The 25602-nt window shown below is 37.0% G+C and overlaps 1 protein-coding gene across 9 annotated transcripts in view; it reads left to right on the top strand.

Moving 5' to 3' along the window:
- The window catches only part of FOXP2 (forkhead box P2), a 438488-nt gene that overhangs the window by 289419 nt on the left and 123467 nt on the right, over positions 1-25602 (top strand). For all 9 annotated transcript variants that reach the window (XM_075744017.1, XM_075743974.1, XM_075744032.1 and 6 more), the window contains one exon: positions 18106-18195. In XM_075744017.1, coding sequence (XP_075600132.1) covers positions 18106-18195 — 90 coding nt within the window. The remainder of the gene's footprint in view (positions 1-18105; positions 18196-25602) is intronic.

Raw genomic sequence — 25602 nt, 5'->3', positions numbered from 1 at the left:
ATATGTTAAATGGTTTTGTATGCAGGTCAGTACTCTGCTTTATATGTGGCATGTAAAAGACCTCTGTTACTCATGTATATTCTATTCACAGGAAAGAGTGGCTTTAACTGCAGCTACTATTACATGTAAAATAACACGGTATATTTTAAAATCAGTTCATTATTAAAAAGGATTTACTTCTGCTATTACTGCATTTGGAACTTCATAGATATTCTGAACAGTTACTACTGTAAGCAAAATAATATTGTTACACTATAAAGCAGTAACATCTTTCAACCCCTTCAGGTTGAAAGTAGGACTATTTTAAACATACCAATCGCAGCATATAAATTAGATTCAACAGGGATTAAAATACAGGAGAAAAGAACAGGACTAAGTAGTAGTGAAATATTATTAAATCAGTCTATTTTACATACATATCTTGTTAATACCATTTAGTTTTGAACTTTTTTGTTTCTTAATGTCTTAAAATCTAGGGACAACAAATGGAAAGATGAAAGCTTAAGGTCTGTATTAGGAAGCTAACTGAAAAGAGCAAGTTTTGAGGGAAGATTTTAAGTTCTTGAGTGAAGCGAATACATGAGGGAAGATGAGCCTGCCATGTAGGTCAACATAAGGAAAACCTTGGAGTCACCCAGGGAAGAAGAAGACCATAAGCAGAAAAGGAAAGCTGACACGTTAGAAGAAAAAAAATGAAGACGAGGTTCTTTAGGGATGAAGTTGAGTAGGACTTTGAGAATAAAGAATTTGAATTTCATTGGAAAACAACTCGTGTTCACCAGGGAACCAAACAGAATGTATGAATTAGACATTCTTTATACTGGAAAAGAAATAATTGTAAGCTAATGAGTTTTAGAGGCAAAGAACTTAGATTTTGTGTTAGCAGATGTGCAATCCTGCATCTTACTTAGATACAGTTCTCTCTTCGGTCCCCACATTTATGACAGTTGTACATATCTGCAGTAAAGACAGTCCAAAAATTTCTTCCAGCTTAAAGGAAATTGCTAGAACATATATTTTATGTGTGCATATATATATATTTTTAAATTTATGTAGTCTGTATCCCATAGTAAAGGAAAGGAGCACACTAAGGCAGAAACTGTATAAATGACTCGGCAGTGTGTTTACCACTCAGCCTGTAGCTTATCTCTTCGCTCATTGTTGGGGATTGTTAAATCATCTATATCAAATTCGTTCTACAGCTGTCGGTACCTGCAAGCATGTAAACAGACCGGTAAGATTTCTAGGAGATAGATACCCAGCATCGCTAAAAGGATTGCTCTAATTGGCATAATCAGTACAAGAAATGAAGAGTGAATGAGCATGGAAATAGAATTACTTTTTTACCCCTTGAAAGGAAGCAGTAACGGCCTACATTCATTTAGTTGCTCCTGCAGCTGCCTGTGCTGAACTTCTGAATATAGAAGAAGGGCATTTTAATTTCCAAGACCATCCATCTGGCATCTTCCATTAACATTAAACAACAACAAAAAAAAAAAGATTAAAAAAAAAGAGTGTAGTTGCTGTCCAGAAACATTTATATCTGACTTGAGGATCTTAGAAAAATTTTAACCACTGGTGGAAGGTTCCCCGTTCAGGTTAACCGTCTCTGCAGCCCCCATTCTTGTGACTTGTGGCAGAATGGAGTTTGTCTGTGCCTTGAATTTTACTGTCACCTTGTGTTTCTTCCTTACTAGACTGAGGTGATTTAAATCTGTTTGAAATCTGTATGTGGTTGGGTATTGCTTGAAATGAGCTAGAGTGTGAGTAGACATGAGAGACTGACAGTTGAACACATATAGTAATCAGCAAGGGCAGGATTTAATTGCAGCTAATTTGTGCTGGTTGAACACCTCTCTGTATAAAAAATATTTTATACTCAATTATATTTATAATGTTTTGGACAATCAACAGATGGTAAAACTTAACAGTATAACCATTTAATCTAACACAGATTTGACCTGTCCCTTGTTTCTTTGCTTGTCAGAAGCTTTTATTCCTTTTTATATGGGAAACAGTTTAAGAAATGCAAGCCTGGATACAGGACCAGATCTTTTCCTATCTTTGGTCCTACTAATTATTTGATTTTGAGGATGCATTAAAGGCTACCATGTGAAATGTTGAATTCCCTCTGTTCCCAAAACTTTATTTTTAGCTGAGAAATTCAGGAAACTTGCTGAAGCTGTATTACAGGGTGGGTGAATACATATGGCTTGTGACAGGTTAGATGATACAACACAATAATTTATGACTCTGTGAATGTACATTGCTGAATCCCCTTCTTTGTTCTCAAGTATAAATGCTCTTCTCCTTATCATTCATTTTCAATTTTTATGAAACTGTGTTGTTGAAGCTTTAGCTGTAATTATTTTGTGTTCTTGTAACACCTAGGGAAAAAACCTCCAACAAACCAACAAATCCCCCCCCCGCCCCTGAATTCTGCTATGCCAGAAATTATATGGGGTACGATACTTGCAAAACTGAAAAAAGATGTTCTAGAACAGAGATTACTTCTCAATAAAGAGTTGCAACAGAAGCTTTTGATTCTCAAAAATACAGATATGTTAAGAAAACTTTGTCTGAAAAAACTTGAATTCTGGAAAGCAAAAGCTCAGGTCAGGACTGCTTGCATTTGGCAGAATTTCAGAAATTGCTTCTTTCAACAATCATATTGATTGGTAGAGGTGAAAATTCCTGCAGCCATTGCTCTTAGGGTTTTTTTGAACTTTAGCTTTGTTGCAAAATGTCTACTTTGGAATACTATTAATTCACAATGTAAATAAATTTATATGGTGCTCCTGATATATCTTGTCTTGCAAGATGATGTAAAAGCTTGAGTGCATTCCACGTGTCCAGACTTCAAGGAACGGTGCCTATTAGGTCAGTGAAAGTGCTCACTTTGTAGTTACGGAGTCTGCCAATGCTTCTTAGATTAGAGGGAGTATCTATACTACTTTAACTGTGTCTGACTAGTCAAAGAAACACTTGCCTTGAAGATTAAGGGGGTCAGCTTAAGTAAAATTAATTTATTTTCCTGAGTAGCGTAATCATCTCTAGTCACTAGAATATGTATTCTCAATGATACTATGCTGGCCTGATTGTTACACTCTGATTACTGTACGAGTCTTTTTAATGCCATGTAGTCAGGAAGAAATTTAATCTCTCTTCAACGTTACTGCCATTGTTTTTATTTTGGTGCTATTCAATTGTGATTTTCTTTGCACTTGTAAAAATTTTTTTTAAATTGTCTTTAATTTACAGGGTTAGTCCATGTAGTCTTTCTGTGATTCACTTTTTCTGTGTGTCTTTTTAGCAATGAAGAAATAATTCAGCTGTTCTTTGTAAAGGCACAAGGCCTCTAGCCAGAATCTTCCCAAATTTTGATGCAGAAAAATATAAAGAAAAATATCAGGGATTGTTAAATTATTTTAAAAGAAATTCCTAGGCCTTTTCATTTCCACAGTATCCTTAAAATAAAAAATTAAGAATAATAATAATTTTTTTAAAAATCCTTAGTGCTTGAAGTTGAGTCTTTTTACTCTGTTCACTTCTGTCTGTGCGAATGAGATATGGTGATACCCCAAAGCGTTTGCAATGTTCCCTGCCATCGGGTGTCCAGAGTCCAAACCAACTTTGCTGAACAACCTGCTTGCTCCTTTATGTGGAGCAGAGAGGGTTCAGTGCAGCATTGAGAGCTGGAGCACTCTTGGAGCTGGTGACTAACCTGAGCTCTGAAAATTACTTTCTCTGCAGACTTTGTCAAATTACATAATTCTGAATTCACAGTCTTAAGTGCCTAAACATGAAGATGAAAAATACCATCAACCTTATTAGAATTTACAGAAACGATAATATGGTACTATTTTTGTGGATTTGATTGATGGGAACTCTGGAAACAGATGCTTTGCAGTCAAATCTGGTTTTTTTCCCCTTGCTTCTTTGATGTAAAAAAAAAAAAAAAAAGGCTTTTCATAAAACAGTGGCTGTTTTCAGAATTTTGACTTCAGAAATAAAACTCACCCCAGATGCATAAGGTGTCCATATAAAACTGGTACTTGAAAGTCATCAGCAGACACAGGATGTTGTTGGAGGTTCCTCCTGCAACAGTTCAGAATGAAAGGAATCTTGTTTCCTCCCCCCACCAAAGAGTCTTTATTGCTGCTGTTTCTGATAACAGTTTGTTTCTCCAACCTGTTGAGCTATGAAATCGGGGTCCTTTGAAACTCTTCTGAGCCATTCCAAAATCACAACCTGGCTACTTCAGCTGGGAGAGGCTCTAAAACAACATTCGGCTCAACCGTTTTGAGCACGTAGGCATGATCCGCACTAGTAAATTGAATATATGGTTCCTGGATGCTAAACTGGGCAGCTGAGACAGGGCGAGACACACCTGAGCTAATAAGTGTTTTAGCCCCCAAAACTGGGATGACTGCATCCAATTCCCGAGTGAGACTGGTCCTTGGAAAAGTCTGACTGCAGACCTGTGCTTGGGCATTGCTTGGAAGAATGTGGGTCAGCACAGGTCAAAAGCCGTGCAGAAAATCACATTCTCAGGTTCTCTCTGGTGTATCAGTGTAGGTGAACCCTGAGAGAATTGGTAAAAGTGATATTGTCATCATATACCCTTTTCAGTAATACACTCCCTATATTTTTTGTAACTATAAACGTCAAAGTGCTTGTAGCGTTCATGTCTTAGTGATATTAATGAACCTGGGGATTGCTAGAGAAGAGGGTGAGAACCTCTGACATTCATTTAAAATCAAAGTTTGTTTCACCTGCTGGCCACAGCTCTGCCTTCAGGTAGCAACATAAGCCTTATGCCATAAACTGTGCTCCAGAAAGTATTTCAAAGCATCCCAAAGTCCTGACATAAAATGGTTTCTCTCCCATTTTTATTCTTCAGTCCACTGTCCTATGGCACAAGAAGAGTCCTGGGAATTGCAGCAGACTAATAGATATCATGCAGAAGGCTTTCTCATAAAAGGCAAGGCCTTTCAACTAAAAATGCTGTAATACTAGGGTATATCTGTCATATTTTTCCCCCAAATCTCAGAGCTGGAATTATCTACATTTTGTCCTGCAAAATAAAAAATCCTTCTCTTACAGACAGAATAAAATTTTTAAAATAACAGCTAAAGTAAAATTTACTCTACATTGTAATACTACGATAGTGTCAAAATACATGGTCAGGAATAGATTCATGTTTTGTGTCATACTTGCAAGTCACTGTGTGAAGAAGTGATAACCTAGGAAGAAGTCATAGATGGGTGTTCACAGGTAAGATGCACTGCCTCCTGCTTAGTCAATTAAAATAAAAGGCAATATTAGAAGCTATAAAGTAGTATCAGATCATCACACCTCAGGATAAAAAAAAAAAGGGCTTTATTTCTATTTACTGTTTTTTCATATTTCCATATATACCTACTGATGTTTGTAAAGTGAGTGCTGTGTGTTGAAAGCAGCAGGTAAAATGATGATGAACTTTGTTTATTATTATTTTATTATGTGGCACAGTGAATAGTTTGGTATACAAAAAATATTGCCAGTATCATACTTAGATGAAGTACACTTGTAAAAGATTCTGCTCTATAGCTTATACAGTTACTAAATCTTGAAAGCCCTTTGTCCTTGAAAAGCCTTGCTTCCCTCTTCAAGCTCTGAACCTATGGTTACATGGGAGCAGTCGAGGAGTAGACACAAGGAATTGTTGTTAACAAAATTATTTCCTAAAATACTGAAATGAAACTGGAGGACAAAATGCAGCATTTATTGAAAAAGTTGACAATCCGTATGTAAGTTTGATTATCTGTAAATTGTAGAAGGTGAAAGACTGCAGCAACTTTGAAAATTCTCCTGGTCATTGGTCAGAGAAAAATCTGTCATGTTGTGAAACTACCTGGGAGTGATAGGGCAAGAAAGACTTGATTGAAAAAGAGGTTAAGGTTTGGGAGGATAAGTATCCAGGTTATTTAGATAATTTTTGTTTCATATTTTTTCAGGAAGGAAAATGTAACATTTCTAATGAAGGCATGTGTGTGAAAAAGCTGCAGAAGTACAGTGTTTCTTTAATCCATCCAATGCTGTCTCACACCTTGATGGTTCCTCTATGGATTTATTTAAATAATTAAAAATGCCAATTTGATTATCAGTCTGTCATTTTCAAAATTGACTGTAAAAGTACTGTAAAAAACCTGCATGAGAAATTTACTGTGTGGATAGATACCAGTTTTGATTTAAGAATAATTTTTAGATTAAGTGTGGGATTGGGCTGTTTTAGTACTTTTTCCCTGCTGTGTACAGCAGCAGTGCTGCGCAGGCAAAGCAGGGGGCAAGGAAGCATCTAAATTATAAGTTTTTACATATGCCTCATATAAATGTGCAAGTGTGGACATACTACTTACTTTTAATGACTAAGTACCAAGTGTGCTATGAGGGAAATAAACCCCTCATCTGCTCTTTTTTCATAGACACCTTGGAGACCCTGAGTGTTTGAAGGAAGGAAGGACAATGGTGGTGGCTTGATGCCTCATGTAAAACAATCTCTGGAAGAAATCCAGAAATTTTGAGGGAAGTCACAAAGAGAAAGGTAGAGGAATTGTTACAGATTTATGAGGTTTAAAACTTTACAAGAAGAAAGAAGGGGAGGTATTATAGAAAGGAGAATCTGGAAAATATTTCAAGGACATGAAATCTGAACTATGCGTGGTGTGTAAAAAGGAGCGTCTTTAGAAGAGAAGACTAGTAACTGAATTTTGGCCATATTAAGTTGATGACAAGACATGATAGAGGACTGATAAAATAACAGCTGAAATTCGGGTTTTGATTTCTGTAAAGTAAGAGTAGTTAAAAGGACAAAAGGGGTAAAATTTATATCTAAACTTAATTTCCAGCATATTTTGATCATGTGCCTAGGTTGCCAGTGCTTTTTTTTAATATGCATGCTAGTGATAGTGATTATGCAATATATGCTACATGGTTCAGAAGAAATTTTACAATCTGGTGCCAGAAGAGACTTTAACTGATGTGAAGTATTACATATGTTTGGCACCAACATAAGTGGGTGTGTCTGTTTTTACAAATGCATCTGAAGTTGATAATGCCCCTGAGCATATTTATTATTATAATTCCTTGATTAGCTTGCTGTTTAGGAAGATTACTGTAGATGCCAAAGCAATATAATGAGCATCATTTTTTCCTGGGCGAGCTTGATGAAGTGTGATTGGAACATCTACCTTTTAATTCAAATGCCTAACCTGTTGTGTTGCTCATGTATACTAGTTGGGAATTCCTCGTACAGTTGCTATCATTTCTCCAGCACCTAAATGCCCTGGGAATTGCAAAATCTCTCTCTATTCCTCTTCTGCAAAACATTTTTACTAGCTTCAGGTCTTTTCTTTTTCATCCCTGCAAGTTTCTAATCATAAAGAATATACTCCCTACCAGATCTCCTCACAAGGGCTGAAACTAGGATGGGGAGCCTGAGGACATTTGCCTGTCTGTCTTCACTTACATTTCAGCTTAAAATTAAAGCTCTTTGTCATTTCACTCTTTTTATAATCTTCACTCTTAAACGTCCCCAAAGTGGAGAATTCTTTCTCAGTAGCTCTCTCTACACGGACTGTTAAGGCTACACTTCAAAACATACAACTCATTTGGCAGCTACAGCAAGAACCTGAAGATTGGGATTCTTCAGAGACAGAGGTCTGCATGTTGGATCGTGCCTGCTACATCATCACGAAATGCACTGAAAGAGTTAAAAGGTAGAGAAGCAGCCCGAGAGAAAAGCTGCAATTGTAGTAATTCAGGTAGGCCGGAGTAGACTGCAAATGCAAATAGCTCTTTCAGAGAGACGCAGAGCTAGCCAGTGCTACTTTTGTTGGCTTTTCCACAGAACATAAGCATTTCCTTCACAAAAAAAGGTATTTAGTTTTATATGTGTGAATGCACGCATTACCGCGCACATATATACATACAAATTACTTTGTGATCATGGTACAGGTTCCTCGGGAGCCTCACAGTCCACACTTAGTAGCAGATTTTAATGCTTTAGAATTATTCCAAGGAGTTTAGATCAGACCTTGTGTTATCAGCACGCTCATAACTATTGCTGAATGCCACCATTTTATAAGTCTAGCGTCTAGCAAATGGGCTACTTGCATGATTTACTTCTTGATCTCATATCAGTGTTTTTACTGTTTGTTTTTCAAAACTCCAGATAGGACTGCACTTATTTGTCTAAAAGGAGATTTATCAAAAACCTTGAAAAAACAGAAATAAAAAGGCTATTATTGTATTGTCTATTTACATTCATGTTTATTGTTTCTTCCCCTAATTTTTCTTGTATTGAATATGTACCTGGAGCTCTTTATGCTGACTAAAGTTTTAAGAAGCATTGCAAGAATACCCATAAGAAAAAAAAAATGGACTCAATAGGATTTGAATTGAGCTGATTTAGCTTTAGCAATAAAAACTGATTTTTTTTAGTGGCTTAGACTATGTAGTGACTTTTGATCAAATTGTTTCATTAAAAACATGATTGAAATCAGGTTATCAAAGGTACTTTGTAAGTTTTGTTATTGTGGCTTTAGATTGAAACTCCCAATAAATTACAATAATGAGTCAATTTACGTTCGCTTTTTTTTTCCCTTTCTTGTGGAAACGTGTGACTTCAGTTGATCAAGCTGTCAGTCAGACCCTCATTCTTGCTCTGGTTTTCTCTCATCTTCCTAGCTCTCCATTTCAGCCAGGCCTCTATTGTTTATAGTAAGAATTGTAATACCAAGAAAAATCTTGTTTTCTGCTACTGTTGTGCCCACACTTGGTGGTGAGGTCACAAGAATCCTGCCCAGATGGCTCTGACTGCAATTCAGGCACAGAGCACTTCAATTCTAAGCCATCTCCTGTTCTGTATAAACTATTTCTCTGTTCAGTCCAAAATTTCAAGGATAGTCTCATTAACACCAACACGGTCATGTAAGGTTGGAAAATTCCAAAGAGCAAGTCTGTATGCGCAGCTCTTACTGATCCTCTGCTGTTAGCTCACCATAGAAACAAACCATGCTGAAGCTTCATGATACTCAGTTTATGAGAACATGGTGTTATTTGAAATGTAGCAAGGTGTTAGACATCACAGTAATGCGAACTTGGCATGCTTTCACAGGAACCACACAATCAAATAAAATAGGGCTGGAAGACATTTGTAAAGATCTTCTGTGTCCCAGAGCAGAATCACTGCTCTTAACTGTTCCTGAAGATGCTTCTTAAACAGGTCCAGTGACAAGGATTTTGCAGTCTCTACACAATTTGTTGTACTCCTCCACTATCCCTACCATTGGAAAGTTTCTTCTTAAATTTATTTAAAATTTCCTGGAGTCAGTTTAAGGCCATTCTTGCTTGTCCTACCCATAGAATAGAATTAATTCATTCTGTGCAGAAACTTGTGGAAGGCTGCTATTGCTTTAATTTTTTTTTTTCCTATTTTTATGATCAGACTTTTGCTATCCCATAGGTTGGATTTTCTCATCATAATCATTATTACTTCTTTTCTCTGGTCACTGGTCAGATGATCCATCTCTTTGAAACATTGTGCCCCAAGCTGGGTACAGTTCACTAGCTGAGTCTTCAGAAAGTTGAGTAAAGTGGAAAAAATACCAGTTTTGTATATGACACTTCTATTTATATGTCCCAGTTTGCTTTTATCATAATAATATGACACTTGATTCATGTCTTTAATACATGTTTTTCATCATAGATATAGATGTATATTAAATTTGAGATATCTTTAAATTATGTCTTTGTAAGAACTGAACATCAATAATTAGAGCTATTAAAATATTTAAAAAGAAACTTTAAATTTATAATATCTAATGTGAAACCTAGCCATGAACTTTGTTCTTCTCCACTTATTATCAGTTGGATATTCCAGTAGTGGCTGTTGTGCCTTCCTCCCATACAGCAAAAGCCTGATATGACCATCTTGATGATACTTCCTTTTGTAGTTGCAATCTCACTCCTGTCTCTGGACATGGATTTGTAAGGGCAGTGGTAAATCAGATCAGTTATTGTTCAAATAATTGGAGCCCTTTCAATCAGTAACTCTTCAATAAATATGCAATTCCTCACAGTTTGGTTGGGTGAAAGAGTTTCATTTGTATAATTACTGTAGCTTTATTTGTAATTATTTTGATACCATGTAGATCCATACTTGTTGACGGATAACTTTGGTTTCTAGCTCGTAGAGTACTGGGATGAGGAATCTGTGCTTATGCTTTCTGTCAGCACTCTTTTACCAGTCACTGTGCAGAATGCTATTTAATTGAAAATAAGTTGTAAAGATAGAGGTATTTATTTCTGCCTTCTAAATGGCTAAGACTGTTCTATGGTGAATACTGTTTTGGCATTTGTTCTTCACATACTACTTTACCTCTCTCTATTACTTAACAAAACTAATCAGTCCTCACATCTGTCCTCTCAAATTTTAGGTTCTATTCTAGGAATTTTACTGTTGACCAGAACAAAATGTTTGAGTGTATGTTTCCTTTTGTTTTATACCTGCCTCACCTTTTGGCTTAGTTTATATCTTGATGATGATTTTTGTTAATAATTTGCTTAATAATCTCTGTGCTGATTTCATTGTCTTTAATTTAGAAATTTCCCTTTCAGATTTCTGTCAGTTAAAACTGCTGCCTTCTAACAGCCTAACGTTGTAAATGCTTCCCTTGGTACTATGTTTCTTTCTCCTCCCACATTTCCTCTGCATTTTGATTTTAGTACAAATGGGACCACTCTTGCTTTCATTTGCATCAGTTCCTTTCCTATTTATAAATTATCAAACCATCTATTATTCCACCTAAGCCAACACTACTTTGTTTCAGACTGCTTTAATGGAAAGTAGGCTTCACAGCCAGTAAGTGAATATCTACAATGGATGGACTCGAAAGGTCTTTTTTTAACCAGCTCCTTTCAAATCAAGGATACGTACACATTTGTACCATATATACAATAATATTACAGAAATGTATAATAATTCTAAGGATATTTTATTTCCGGATTCACAGAAGGGATAGCTGTATTGATTGTTCTTCTTTTCCCTGCACACTTGAAAAGCTTTTACGTATCTGCTAGCTGATTTTCATGTGGAATAGTTCGTACCAGTTTTCAGGTGGAAAAATGGTACATGCCGCCATTGCCACATTCTGTTCATGTAAAACTAAGAGATCGGCTCTTCTGTTTAGCTATTATTACATGTCCCAGTTTTCTAAAAATAACGCCACACGGGAGAAAAAGGCAGTGGCAGGACATTTGCGAGCTTGTGGTGCTGGCATTTGATATATGCACTGTTTTTGTTTTCATTTCATTAATTCAGTTAGTCACTGCGTAATGTAAGTAGTAGGAATGTAGTAGGGTAGATTGCCTACTCCTGTGTTTACCAAAGGAAAGTTAAGTTCAGGCATGTGGGATGAAAGAAAAGAGATTTTCAGGTTGGAGCACAACTCGGTGCTGTGGGCCCCCATCTCTCCCAACCTTTGACATTTGCATTCTTCAGGTGGTCCGAGCCTTGGAGAAGGCATTTGGGTTTGCTCTCATGGACCATGTTATCCACCATGTTATGGCGTGTAGCCCTCATCACCAAAGCGAATTGATGTCTACGGAGAAGAGCTCTGCCAATACCACCAGGAGTTGAAGCAAGCCACTCCTATGGGTGTTTTGTTTGTAGTTCTTGGTCAGCCAAATAACGGGCAGGAAAAATGAAAGAGTTGTTTTTGAAACAGTGTTTATTATCCATTTAAATTGGGTTATATAGAGAGAAGCTAAATTTGCTTTATAAAATGAAATATGTTAGCTAGTTATTAGTGCCCTGTATTTATTTAGCATCCTTCACATGGGGAAAAAGTAAGACACTAAACAAAAAAAAAAATTGCCAAAACAATTAGAGTGAAAAAAATCTGGTAATTAACTATTATTTTTCACAAAACTAGTCTAATTACGAATCAGTCATGGTAAAATGAAAGGTCAATAACTACAGATGCATAATTTCTCTCTGATAGATTGCTGTTTGAAAATAGGTTTATGACAATTATGTGATTAATTTCCTTTTATTAAACAGCATTATGAGACTTCATGTTGCATTCATCAGTTTATTACTGTTACTTTTTCTCTTCAGTTGCAAATTAATCCTGGATAACATCAGGGCAGAACAGAAGCTCAGGTAGATTGAGGATCTCTTCTTCTAGTGTTGTTTGTATTGCACGAAAGAACACAAATCTGAATCAAAATCAAAGCCTCACTATGCTGAAACTGGCAGTATCATCCTAAGAAAACAAAACAAAAAATAACCCCAAAAACAACCAAATAAAAAACCTCAAAGTGCTTTTAGTCCAAGGAAATGAGGGCCAGATCCAGTGAAATTCTTACATTTCTAAGGTGAGGCACATGAGGAATACAGGTATGTGAGTTAAACTGTGCTCCAGAACAGCTTTCCCCACTTGGCACCAAACCCTGAAAGTTCTCTCCTCTTTTTATCTTGAAATTCCCCAGCACAAAGAGTTGCTGTCCTGGACAAGGGCAGAATTTCCCCAGCCTTGGAAAAGCTGAGCCACCCGGGGATCCGGGAACCAGGCATTCATTTGCACAAATTCCTTTAGCGGCAGTACAGTGAAAGTTTTCAAGCACATTCAGTGTTGTCTTAGTCACGCCCGGTAGGGTTGGGCTCAGTACAACGCTCAGTGGCCACCACCACTTTCTGGGGAAACAGTTGAAGAAGGTCAGTTGGAGTACTTGGGATGGTAATACAATATCCAAGGCTATTGCCTCATCTTTTTGAGCGTAAATTGGTTGCAAACATTTTGATCTCTTGCAGGTTTGTGTCCCACTACTAGGCAAGGTCGCTAGGCACCCTGCAGTTTACGTGCTGAAATTGCACACATCGCACATCCAGGCTGTCTGCAAGTGCTAATCTAGAGGCAGAAGACAGACATCACTCTTTTCTTTGAGTATTTGCGTACTTTGATGTTGGGTTAATTGAGTGAAATCGTTCTTAGGGACCATCTAGATTTCTTAGGTAATATATTCCCTGAGATTGGTGCCAACACCCTCAGCTATCTGGTGCTTCGTTTCTACTTCTGTAGGAAAACACTGTACGAACTGTTCAGCCTACCGCTCCTAGGTGAAATCAGACTGGTTATGTGGCTTGGATTTTAGTTACATACGTGATTTCCTTGACTTCATGGGCTCTCCAGTGTGGCACGTTTGTCCTCAGCCAACAGGTTTTATCTTCTTTGTGTAGCTTAGAATGTTCTTTGCTAAGGAAAATGAGGCTGTCTCAGGGTGCACAGGAGTTTGCTTTTCCTGTCAAGTCTCCTGGAGAGCCTGCTGTTGGAAAGGAGTTGGATCATCTTAAATTCAAGATTCTTTGAATAGTGCTAAATGCTTTGCTATTCCATTTGGAAAGATTATAAGCTGCCGTGCTGACTGGCTGTGATATTCATTGGAGAACTTTCTGGGAAAACACAGTCAGCGAGAGACAAAGGTTTAGCAGTATCGTTTGAGTGCTGTTAGGGAGCGTTGAACAGTGTTGTCTTTCCGTCACCATCTTTCGAGGATCTCATACAACTAGGGGTAATTCTGGGCTTCTCGTTCGGAGCCAGCTGGAGAATGGGCCCGTGGCAGGGGGTAAAGGGGCAGAGGTTCTCCTCAAGTGGCTTTTATAATAGATGTAGCTATGTAATCATTTGGATAACTTGTTATTCAACTAGTGCAGAGCAGTCTTTGGCCTTAAATCCAGCTTAGCATGTTGATATGTTTCGGTTGCATAGCGCTACCAGCGAGATGACTCTCGTTTGACATATTCAGCCATTTGGAAACTTATTTTATGTTCAGAAACTTATTTTACGTTCAGCAGGAATGTTAGAGTACGCAGTTATTTGAAAAAAATAAAATAGGCATTTGGACTTAGAAGAAGGAAAGAGTCTGGTTGTCTTCTGGCAAGTTTTTTTTGGTTCTGGTTATCTGCAAAGTATACACCTCTTGTCAGTATAAATAGGGAGTGCCTGTATAAACATTCTTGTTTCGCCTGTTCCACATAATAGTTTCTTGTATCATATTTCTTTTGACCTCGCTATCTGAAACCAATTACAGGAGATCCATTTGGGCTGCATCTATTTTCATAAGAAGCCCAGGCAGCAGTGTTTTTCTCAGAGATGAATATCAACATCAAATATGCTTCTGAGTGCTTTGTTATTTATGTTTCAGAGAGATTTTGTAGCCTTCAGCTCTCAAGAATGTGTCACGCTGTGCTGTTTATACATTGACGATATTAATGGGCGTAGATGTCATTTTTCATTTTAACGTCTCAAATGCAACAGGCTGATAGGTTAAACATTCCTGTTTTTAAAGAAAAGATATGAGTGACATCTTTTTCCTAAAAATATGCATAGATTTACTTTTTAAAAAACAAAGTAATAAGTTTACCGTCTTTTAGTGGCAGCTTTCACTTTATTAAACTGATAAGACTTTAAAAATTATTTTAAGGCATGTTTAAATTAGATACCAGGGTATGGGATACAAAAGAAAAGCAAGTTGTGTCTCATCATATTATCGCCAACAAATTGCAAAATCTTCACAATTTATCAACTTTAATAGGGTGAGTTATATGCAATTAATTTCATTTTTGTTCTGCTTACGTTTTAGCTATGCCAAAGCTGCACAGTAAATATTAAGAAGTAGTGTTCCCAATAAATATTTTACTAGAAGACACAGTGAGTTCTGGAAACCATATGCCCAGATATCCTGCTTATACAGCCATTACTTAAAGCATTATAATGATTTTCATTTGCATTATTAAAATAATTTCTAATCCTCAGTTCTTTTTATTGCTTTTGTCTGCATTGACTTTTTTGTGTAGTTTTACCAATTTAGATAACTTAATTAAGGAAAAGTGCCTACTAAATTTGAAACAAATGTTATTGGAAACTGAATACAATTTTGACTGCCTTACAATCCATTCTTGCTGCTCTTAACTTGAGGTAGGACTCAACATAATTTTGATCTGCCAGATTTATAAATGTCTGTTAGTTTGTCTTCGTCGAACTGTTTTTAGGCCACAAGTTATTATCAAATTAGTTCACAGACATTTACAAATGATAGGTGGGATGGGTGTTTAGTGTACATGTTAAACTATGAATATTGAAAGACGCTTTCAAGTTCTCAATTTGTTTTGCAAATATTTAATACCAGCAAATGAATTGGTCGAACTGAATGTTTTATAGTCTCATAATCTTCACTTAAGAATAATGTCAGTAATAATCCTTTGGAATTAACAGTGTATTTCTGGGAGGTTGTTTACTGAGTGGCAAAATCTGAAGTTAAGCAGCACACTGGGAGGAAAAAGTACCATATGACAACAGCTAGAAGAACAAAGGCTGACAGTGATTTCTCCTTATGAGTTTTAAATCATCTCTGATCTCTTGAAATTGTTTTCTGTTCTTCTTCTATCTCCTGTGTTTACAATAATCTAAACTGCCACAATAAGATCACTGAAGTATTCAGGTAGTCATCACTTATAAGACATTCTGTATTAAAAGATGAGCCTTTACTCCTTTAAAGATATCCCAGCCAGCACATATGAATCAAAATAGTTTAAGTAGTAGAGCCTTTTATGCAAACATATCCTGTTGTGCTGCCTTGCTTTTTCATAAAGTGTGACTCTTTTTGTAGTTAGCGGTAGGAAGTCGTGCTTTCTTAGGCTGATTCCACAGGGGTATGCTAGCCGCAATTTGAAATTATACTGTCTAGCTTAAATCTAAGCTGCAGCATACTGTAATTCTTGAAATTTAAAGTACTGTAAATGTACAGCTTTACCAGATGCTTGCTTGTTTTATTGTATTGATGAGAGATGACTTTACTGCTAAGGAAGATCAGGACAGTGAAACAACTTGCCGAGCGTTCCAGTTATTTGCGAGTATACGGCAGCGTTACATCCTTACAACTTCTTTTCCAGATAAAGGCCAGGTAATGAATTGTCTGCGACCGCCACAAAGAAAAATAATTATCTTTATGGTTTTTCCCATTTTCCGTAATTCCAGATCTCTTCTCTGGTTCTTGTAGCAGTATCACCCTGAGCAGTGAGGTTGGTTTTCCTGTCCAGTCTCCCATGAATTCAGGAGAGCAATAGTTCTCTCGCTTCCATTCACGTTTCCCTTTCGGAGAGCTCTAAAGCTTAGGAAGGATTATAAATTTGCCATAGGTCTTCTGTTCATGCATTTAATCCATGTTTTGTGCTTAAACCACTGCAAGATGTTGGGACCAAATCCTGGTGCCCCTGAAACCACAGATATATTTATCTCTGGTCTCAGACAGAGCAGGATTGTCCGTTAGGATCTGCTCAAGAACTGTGAGTGCAGAAGAGATTATGCTATTCACATAGGAACCAGGGCATCCAGTGGTTCCTTGGTAACAAAATATTTCAAGTGCACTTTGAAATATGTTAACTTTTATTTGTTTTTGGCAGAGAGAAGCTAGTTCTGCGTGTCTCGTTGCTTAGGTTCAGAGGAATGTATAGTCTTTGTAAAGCTGACCTGTAATTACTTGAGAATTTGATGAAACAATATGGGGATTGTTGTGGGAATGTCTCCAAATGTTAAAAGTCTGCTCTGCAAACTTTGTACCAGAGCCTTCTATGGGGAGACGAATCAATGTTGTTAGGAGATGGTGCTAGTGCATTCAGTTTGTTTACTTTGGTTTTCTGTGTCTGCCTGCCTTCTCAGAAAACTTGCTTGGAGCCAGACTGTAGCAGCCCTCTCTCTGTCTTTTCATAATTGATCAGGGGATGACTGCCTTCCCTGAGGGTTAAGACGTGGCAACTTTTTCTGTTTGCTCAGCATCTCAATGCAGTAGTTCAAACATTGTTCACACCAGCTGGCAGTGTAATGCCATATGCACATCTTGTCAAAGCAACTGTTGTCATGGATACTAGAAACTATCTTAAAAACCAGCTCATTTGAGTCTAATCAAAATTGTACCTTTCTTTATCAGTTGAGAATCTTTATTATTTCAGGGAACATATATCAAATGGCATTTATTGCGGTATATTCCATCTACAGTATGTGTTAATAACGTCGATAATAGTGGGGTGTATTTTAAAGCTGCAACTGCTATTTACTGAACTGATTTTTTTACTGGGGGGGGGGCAGCAGGGAAGAGTTCTCCAGGTAGTCGAAATGTTTTGAATCGGGGGGGGTGTTTTCCGTTTCTAAATAAATAGCACTTTATAACTCTTGGCATTTTAAAAATAATTTTATAGGGAAAATAATTTAGATTAGCCTTCTTTAGGTAAGTGGAATGTTTGTTTACATTTCATATGTTTAACTGTATTTTGCTGAGTTGGAATGGAAACATAAAATAAATGAAAACATTTTCTATTTTGATTGGGATTCTGTCATCCCAGAGCCTGATCTGGTTGGTTGAGTAGTAATTTCTTTGTTCTCTGATTTTCCTAAGAATGCAAATGAAAACCACTCATTTTTATTTGGCATTAAAACGGCACTTTATTTTGTCAAAGGAGAGGTTTCTCCTTGAATTGTAAGTATAAAAAGTGTTTTTAATCTTCAATGAATATCCTTATTAATTCACTTTCAAGATAATCTGATGTTGATTTGTCAAATTTAATTACAGCTTCCGGTAACACTTGAAGTCTACTTGCTTTTGCTTCAAAATTCTAATATGAAAATGCAAATTGAATGATAATTTGCAAGGGAGTGGGCATTTTAGTTGAACACTCAAAGACAAGTTCCTTGTGGAAATGAGGCTATTGATGCAGTTTATGATTTTTCCTCTTCAAGCACTTTAAACAAATTAACTTTATTTCCTGCAGGATTTCATGTACATCCATAAATTCTAGTGAAGTCCTATATATGTACTTTCAGATGATTTTTTTAATGTTTTAAGTAAAAAACAAACTGAAGCCTGAAATCTAGCAAATACAAATCGAATAGGAGGAGATTGCATTTGTTCGATTGGACTTTTACCTAACATTAGCAATGAGTAACTCATCTCTTTCTAGGAACTGGTGGAAATTATTTACTTTTTTTTTTTTTTTTTAACTTTTAGGCACTCCAGGCAGCAAGGCAGCTGCTTTTACAGCAACAGACAAGTGGACTGAAATCTCCTAAGGGCAGTGATAAACAGAGACCGCTGCAGGTTAGTAAAGTATCCTTGCTTTTGGGGCCTTCCTCTCAGGGAAGAGCGCCGTGCTTGCTCACACGTGAGGTGTGTGTGTGGATGCCTTTGCTCTAACGCCGTGTATGTGCATATTCACATACAAGAGGTTACAGGCTTGCATGCTGGTGACTTCTCATTCACAGAGAAAATTCACTACAAGTTACAAAAGCCTTTTGTGGCTATAGATGCTTAAAAGGTCTAAGGCTAAGTCTCATTTCAGTAGCTATGGTATAAATTAATTCCTTATAGACACGTTGCAAAATTGGTATGTGATTTTTATACATACATGGATTAAATTGTAAAAATGGCTGTGTTAAGACTAAGAGCAAAACAGTATCCAGAAAAAAAATTAGTTAACTCGTTGGTACTATATCTAACTGACAGAGAAGTGTTCAGAAACTAGCAACACGACAGCATGAAATTATGAAAGAACTGCTGCTGCCATTTTAGAAAACCATACGTCATAGAGTTTCACAGTGGGATGCTCTTGGGCTTCAGATTGTGTTCAGGTGAATAGGAGTTCTGTTATTGAATAATTGGTTTAAATGTGTTATTAGTAAAACTATATATAGCATTTTATTCTTGAACAATTTTATCTGTTTGGGGTTTTTTTTGAGGTTTTAGTTCATTTATTGCTAATTCAGAGTTCCATATGAAATTACATTCTGCTGACAAAACTGATTCTCTCATTCTATATAGACCAAATATGAGTGTTTGACTGCTGAATTACAGTCTGTTGCAGACAAAAGATGTACATGAGAGACGATTTTATTTTGTTGAGGAAATAAAAAGGTGTAACTCCTACCATTCTCTTCCTCACATCTATTTTTCTGGGGTGAGCCTTTATCCTCTTGGGACTTCGCCTGTTTTCTGATGGAATAGGGCGTCTTTATCTCATTTTTAGTTCTGTCGTGCATAATGGAAGACCCCAGGCACCAGAATTTATCTTTTTCTCCGCCAGTGAAATGTTGTGAAATTTGATCACTTCTGCCATTTTTGTATGTAATTCACATTGTCTCCTTTTCTTTGTGAAACTTCATGGAGCAATGTTGGACACAGCAAACAGTTCCACGTTCCACATCAGCTCTCTTCAAATATACTTTTAAAGTTGAATTCATTTGCTTAAAAACAAACAAGAACTTAGGGTAATGACTAAAAAAAATGGAAAAAAAAGAGAAAACACGTCAAGTTGGCATCCTGCCATGCTGTAGTTGTAGTCCAGTCCAGAGGCGTAGGAGTCCTGGGACCATCTCAACTTTCCACTCTTCGCCCTTGACTTTGGTTTGTATTAAATGTCTTCTAGGCTGAAGGCACACAAGAAGAGTAGTCATAAAGGCAGCAGCTTATGAACTATGTAGTTTTTAAAAGTTTTTAGGAGTGGAATTGGTCATCTTGAAGGGTCAAATCATGGAGATGATGGATTTAATGAATGCTGTGAAAGTAGGTTATTCTGCCAGATCCTCATTCTGAAAGATAACATGGGGTCTACTAGTGTACAAGGTCCAGACCCAAAGGGCAGTATATGAAACAAGCAAAAATAGTGTTATTTTTCCAGTGTATGTTTCCCAGTGAAGTTAGGTTCCTTTAGTCGTCCAACTTCTAAACTGGAGCAGTTGAGCTACTGACCTTTCTGTTCACATTCTCCACCCATTCGTAAACTTCCTTTTCACAGCCGAAGAGATGTGGGGGTGCACTACTTGTAGGCATCGATGAAAGGAGAAAAAAACATTTTTGGTGACAGTCATACATGTAACCCAGAGGATGACAAGGTGATGAGAGAGAGTCTTGAGCTTTCCTACTCCCAAAGCACTAACCCTGGCCTGATGACTTTTAAATGCCATGGGATGGTGTAGTGTAGAGACGCCCTGTATTACATGTTTGCCAGGAAGAGTCAGTGCCTCATGAAACATGCTTGTGAGGCAGGAAGAAGTAAATAAAGCAAATAATTTTTGTTTTCAGAATTGTCATATGCTCCCTAAAGCCAAGATTATTGCTCATGTTTCCAACTTTACCTTCCATGATCATTATGTACACAGTGCCTCTTATTGGTCTTGAACACTTCATTTGGTTTATTTTTAAATGAGACAAAAATGGAATTTACTCCCAGACTTTGGTTTATGTATCAAATACCATGTACATTCAGGTATGAGCACAAACTCCATTTTAATTTTCTTCTTTTGTGAAAAGGATTTATAAAGGTTTTGAAAATGAGTCCTTGGAGCTTTTCTATTTCTGTCTTTTACTGTTACTACAGAGCTGTTCATTGTTCGTTATGTAGTGGAAATTCACATTTTGAGCATCGTGATGCCTGTTTGACCAAATACTGTAATATGGGTCATAAAATTGTCCATTATTATTATTTTATTATGCCAAATTTAATGGTAACTTTAGCCAAATTCTCCCGGCAGTAGGAATTGCTAGATGTGTATAAGCAGTTTGAAGTTTATAAGACAAAAATACTTGTGCTTGTGTTTGTGCTTAAGGAAACAGACTTCTCCCAATATTTTAAAATACTTTAATATTAGTGTATTTCTAATTTCCTCTAATTTCAGAGCAATTTACTGATCTGGCAACTGGAGATATGTTAGAACTGATTTACAAATCTAATAAAAACCTAATAAAACTCTTAAAACTAGCTCACACATCTGCAGGCAAATGTAGGTGTTAGGTAAGCCTTGCCATTGCATCTCTCATGTGCTCCATATTTTGATGTAAACTATTCTATTGTTCCACGTGCCAAAGAAGGAAAAAAATGGTATTAATTTTTGTGGCCATCTTTTTGTATTTGATGGATATTTGGGGAAAAGTAGCGTATGGTGGTTTTATATATGTTCTCTCTGTTATTCCATAATGCGTCACTTATTTTAGTAACTTACAGCACCTACTAGCTAATCAGCAAGTTGAAAGCTTATTGAAGAAGCCTTCAAATTTGTGTCCTCAGCTTTGCAAAAACAGGGTCTTGGGTAAGTCCTCGAGTTCTACTGTGCTTTACAGAGGGGATGGTTTTAGAGAACCGCTGGGATTGTTCTAGAAGAATGTGAGTGTCTTTTGTATCCTTCTCGTGAAAAACCTTTTTAAATTTGCCGCTAGCTATATGAACTATTGTAAAAGAGGAATGTTGTGTTGGCAGATGTTTTTGGTTTAGTTTTTCGTGCAAAAGTTACTTGTATCTAGTACTTATCCTAAATTTTCAGGGAGAGGAGGTTTATATTTAGACTGTAAGTTAACAGAATACCTGCAAAAATTACAGTTTTAGATAGATGCTTATCTTGATCTACTATTACTTTCTGATTTACATTTTTCTGGGTTTCAGACTGCAGATGGCATAACCATTAGCATGTCTTATGCAAAATAGAAGGAGAAAAACATCCCATCTGACAAGCTTGAGTACCAGTTGTAGTAGTGATTTTACTTTCATGTATAGATATCCGAATAAATGTATTTGAAACATGTTTATATATGCCATTCGTTATACTGATGCACCAATTGAATGGATCCGATCAGTACATATATTGATTAATGACATATTGCAGAATAGTTAAGGAGGGTTTGTGATGAGAGTTGAGGATAATGTTAACCCGCATATGGTGAGATAATAGCATTTATGTCCTTACTGTGCACCCTGGAAAACCTCTTGCAGCAGTAAGGTTAAGATTTCTGTAGTACTGGTTTTTGTTTCAGAATATTTTTCTTTTCTGGAGAAGCTGTGATTGTGGTAATCCACGGTGAAACGATCTGATTGCTTTCATGGACTTCACTCCCTGTCACTGCATTTCCATAGTAGACATAACAGAGAAAATGTCACTTTGGCTCTTAGAACCTGTAGGTCATTCTCCTACGGCAGAAAGTCACTGTCCTTACGGCCACTGAAGAACCAGGTGTCATCTAGCCTGAGTTTTAAAACTGGCGGCTTTATTGTTCTTGTTACACTTAGAGTCATGAGCGAGACCTGTGGTTCTTCAGCAACTGTGCAGAGCAGAAGTATAACCCAAAGGTAAATGCTGTCAATTTGCTGCCATTGCGGGTGTTCGTGTACAGCATTGCAATTATTTCCCTTCCAGGTAGGCAAATCTCGGTGCTTAGACTAATCTGTCCATGATACATGTGCTCTTGTTGGCTGCATAGCAGAGTGATTTGAACAGCTAGTTGTAATTTTGTTTGCTCTAAGAGCTATGAAAAGCCTAGTTATTTCTATTCCCCTCAATATGTCTAAAGAAGTAGTTTATTTTCATAAAGTCAGACTTTGAACTTTATCTCTATTAGAATAAAAAGATAATTATCTTCAATCCCGTAAGTTAGTATATCTACCATAAATTGGTTAGTTGTTTTTTCCTTCGTGCTAGGAGATTTGTTGTTTCAACATCAGTACTAATGCATTCTGCATGAGGATGACATGTCAGGAAAGCATGACTCGTGGAATCAAAGGGTTAAGCTCAGTGTGTACCAAGCCTGTTGTATAAATATCATGCTGTATGGGTGTTGAGTTGTTAAGGAAAGCTTTGTTTATTTAGCATGAGCACTTCACTGAAGTGTAATCACTTGATAAAATTTGGGAAAAAGTAAGTATACATTTAAGTTTAATTACTTAATGTTTATTGCATTAGTGCATAGTATCAGAAGAACCACTTTTTTAAAAAAGACATGCAAAATGCAAAAATTTAGCATGAAAAGATATTCATAGTCTCTTTTAACCTACTCTCCTTGCTTTACTCTCTCCTAGTTTGGTCATCTCCCTTTGGATCTTCATATGGATCTGAATTTAAAATTCATTGCACATCATAATAAATAAGCAAACATATCATTAATATTGTAACTTTTCGTTACTTTTTTAAACATACATAAGCTGTTGAGAGATAAGAAATTGGGAATGTGTGGAAAAAGAAAACCCACTGCTTTTAAATTATATCCTCTGACTTAACATACACTGACTGCAGCCGTGCATGTGTAATGTCAGTAGAAAAATTCCTCAGTTTAAAAACAGCAAAAAAAAATATTATGGATGTAACTTAGAGTTTTCTTTGCATTACATTCAACAAAAATAGAAACAAATCTAACTGGTCTAAAAATTGTCTTTCCAAAAACTGCATGTTACATATTTCTATGCATAGGAAGTAGGAGGATTTTGTTCATGCTAGAAAGCACTGATTTAGCAAGATGCAAATGCCTAATATATAGCGTAAGAGGAGAGTAGTGATAAACAGTCTTTTTCCCTCTCGAGTATAATTCTGGAGGAAATGTGTGGCCTACATATAAGCAAACATTGAGGCTTGGGGTAAATTAAATTTGGAAGATAGCTGCTGGAAAATTGGAAGTCCCATTTTCCCTTATAAGTCTGTTAGGAGGAATATGCATTTATCCTCTAAGGTGCAGAAATTTGCATCAGTGATACCCACTCTAAAGACACGGATAACCCCAAGAGATGGAGAGAAAGCAAGGAGTTATTTTTAGGTAAGGGGGGGGGGTGTGTGTGTGTGTGGCAGGAAAGGAGAAATAGCCATGTTCAGGCTTTCATGGTGTAGAAAACAGGAGTTCCATTTAAAGGAGAGGGATAAACACAGTAATAAAGAAAAAAAGCTGGACATATTTCATTGATTTACAGTGGAAGTATCTGTATAACAAACTTGCTGGGAAGTCCTTGTTTATATAGATACAAGTCTGCTCCCAAAGGCTTATGTCCTGCCTTTGACAACCTCTTCTACTCATGAAAACCCATATTTTGCATCATGTGCCATTTTGCTGTAAATCTTTCAAGAACAGATTCACTTTAATTCACTTTTTACTTTTGAAAACTTCCAGTATTAAAAAATACGTCTATAAAGTAAGTGGCACTAGTTATGTTTGTATGGTTTCCTTTTTAATTTAAAGTAAATATCAGTCATCTTGAGGTATTATCTTTTATTTATAAAGCAGATAGTTGTCATTTTCAGGTACATAGAATATTACAGCTAACCTTATGTATTGTCTTTGTAACATGTGGAAAAGTGTTTACTAGCAGCCTTGTAGTGGAAGTTATCACATAATAGCTTCTGTATCTAACTGAGAGAAAAAAACCGAGCTGGTGCAGAGATCACATCTTTATCCTGAAAATATTGTTGCAAAATTATAAAATATTTTGGAGGCAGAGGAAAGAAGTATTATGCAAGTTCTGTTTACAGGTATTGAATATGCAGAATGCTAATTAGAATTACTACGTGATCAGGGATTTCAGGAGGCATTTTAATGTTAAACATACTTCTGTGCGGCAGTCAGACGTGTTACTCCATTACTGTGACTGTGGGGGAGTCATTTGTCACCTACATCACTATCACGTCTGTCTTTTCTCCCTTTCTTTCTTGTTGATTCTAGTACTTGTAGAGGATTGGGAAGAGAAGGGAGAACACACACACTCTGGTTCTTCACGCAGATTCAGAAAGGCAGACCTTCAGGGAGAGTACCTAGGTCTTTTCACAGCAGCTTTTACAGCAACCAGCAGCCCCACCTTGCCCTCGTGGTAGAACCCGCAGCCTGTCTCATACCAGGAAACATTGCTGTGCATGGGGTGGATGGACTAGTTTTTGTATTCTGAACTACAGGAGTCTGCCAAGTCCTACAGAGAAGTTTCTCTGCCTCACTTGAGCAGCTGGAAAGGTCTGTCCCCCTGCAAGCCCTCCCAGTGCAGCCGGTGTGCACATTCACGGTTGCGTCTCTTCAGGCTGCTTGAGTAGTTCCTCCGCGGTGCTGGGAGGTGTAGGTTTCCTTGAGCCACTTCTCCAGGCTCTTGCAACAGGTTGGATCAGCCTGATTCTCTTACTGGCTGGCTCATTGCCCAGAAAAGCTTGTGAAGAGATGAGAGGGAATGTGTGAATGGTTCCCCACTCAGTGTGCAGCTCTGTTAAAGGGTCTGCTCCCAGGCAGGGCCCTAATTATGCCAGTTTAGGATCGCACCACTCAAGCAAGGCTCTCCTGATACTCTTGAATTTGAAAAACGCATTAGCGTACATTGATTTGGAAATTACCAAAGCAGGAAAAGGAACTGAACAAAATTTTCTGTGAATGCTCTAGATGGGTATAGATTTTAAAAAATTGTTTCTAGTTAAATTACTATTAAGGAAAGTCTCTTTTTTTTCCCCAGAAGGTTTTTCATTTCATGAGGCAATTAGAAAAGTCAAGGAAATTTTCTACCAAAACCAAAGTTCTGTGACTAAATAATGAAGAATCTTTAGTCAATAGTAGCAAATGCACCTTTCCACATGAAAATCCAGTCTCCCTCCATAGCCATTCGAGGCATTCCTTGTGCAGATTACTTCCCATACTTCTTTTAATGCAGATTAACTTTACTTTCTGAATTGAAATTTGTGTCTTGAAATTTTCAAATTATTAGACAATTTTTTGTAGTTTGTGTGTTAG

The sequence above is a fragment of the Balearica regulorum genome, chromosome 1 (assembly GCF_011004875.1).
Source record: "Balearica regulorum gibbericeps isolate bBalReg1 chromosome 1, bBalReg1.pri, whole genome shotgun sequence".
In the NCBI taxonomy this organism is placed as follows: Eukaryota; Metazoa; Chordata; class Aves; order Gruiformes; family Gruidae; genus Balearica; species Balearica regulorum.
Note: the sequence above shows the minus strand (reverse complement) of the source record. Positions and strands in the feature narration are given on the sequence as shown.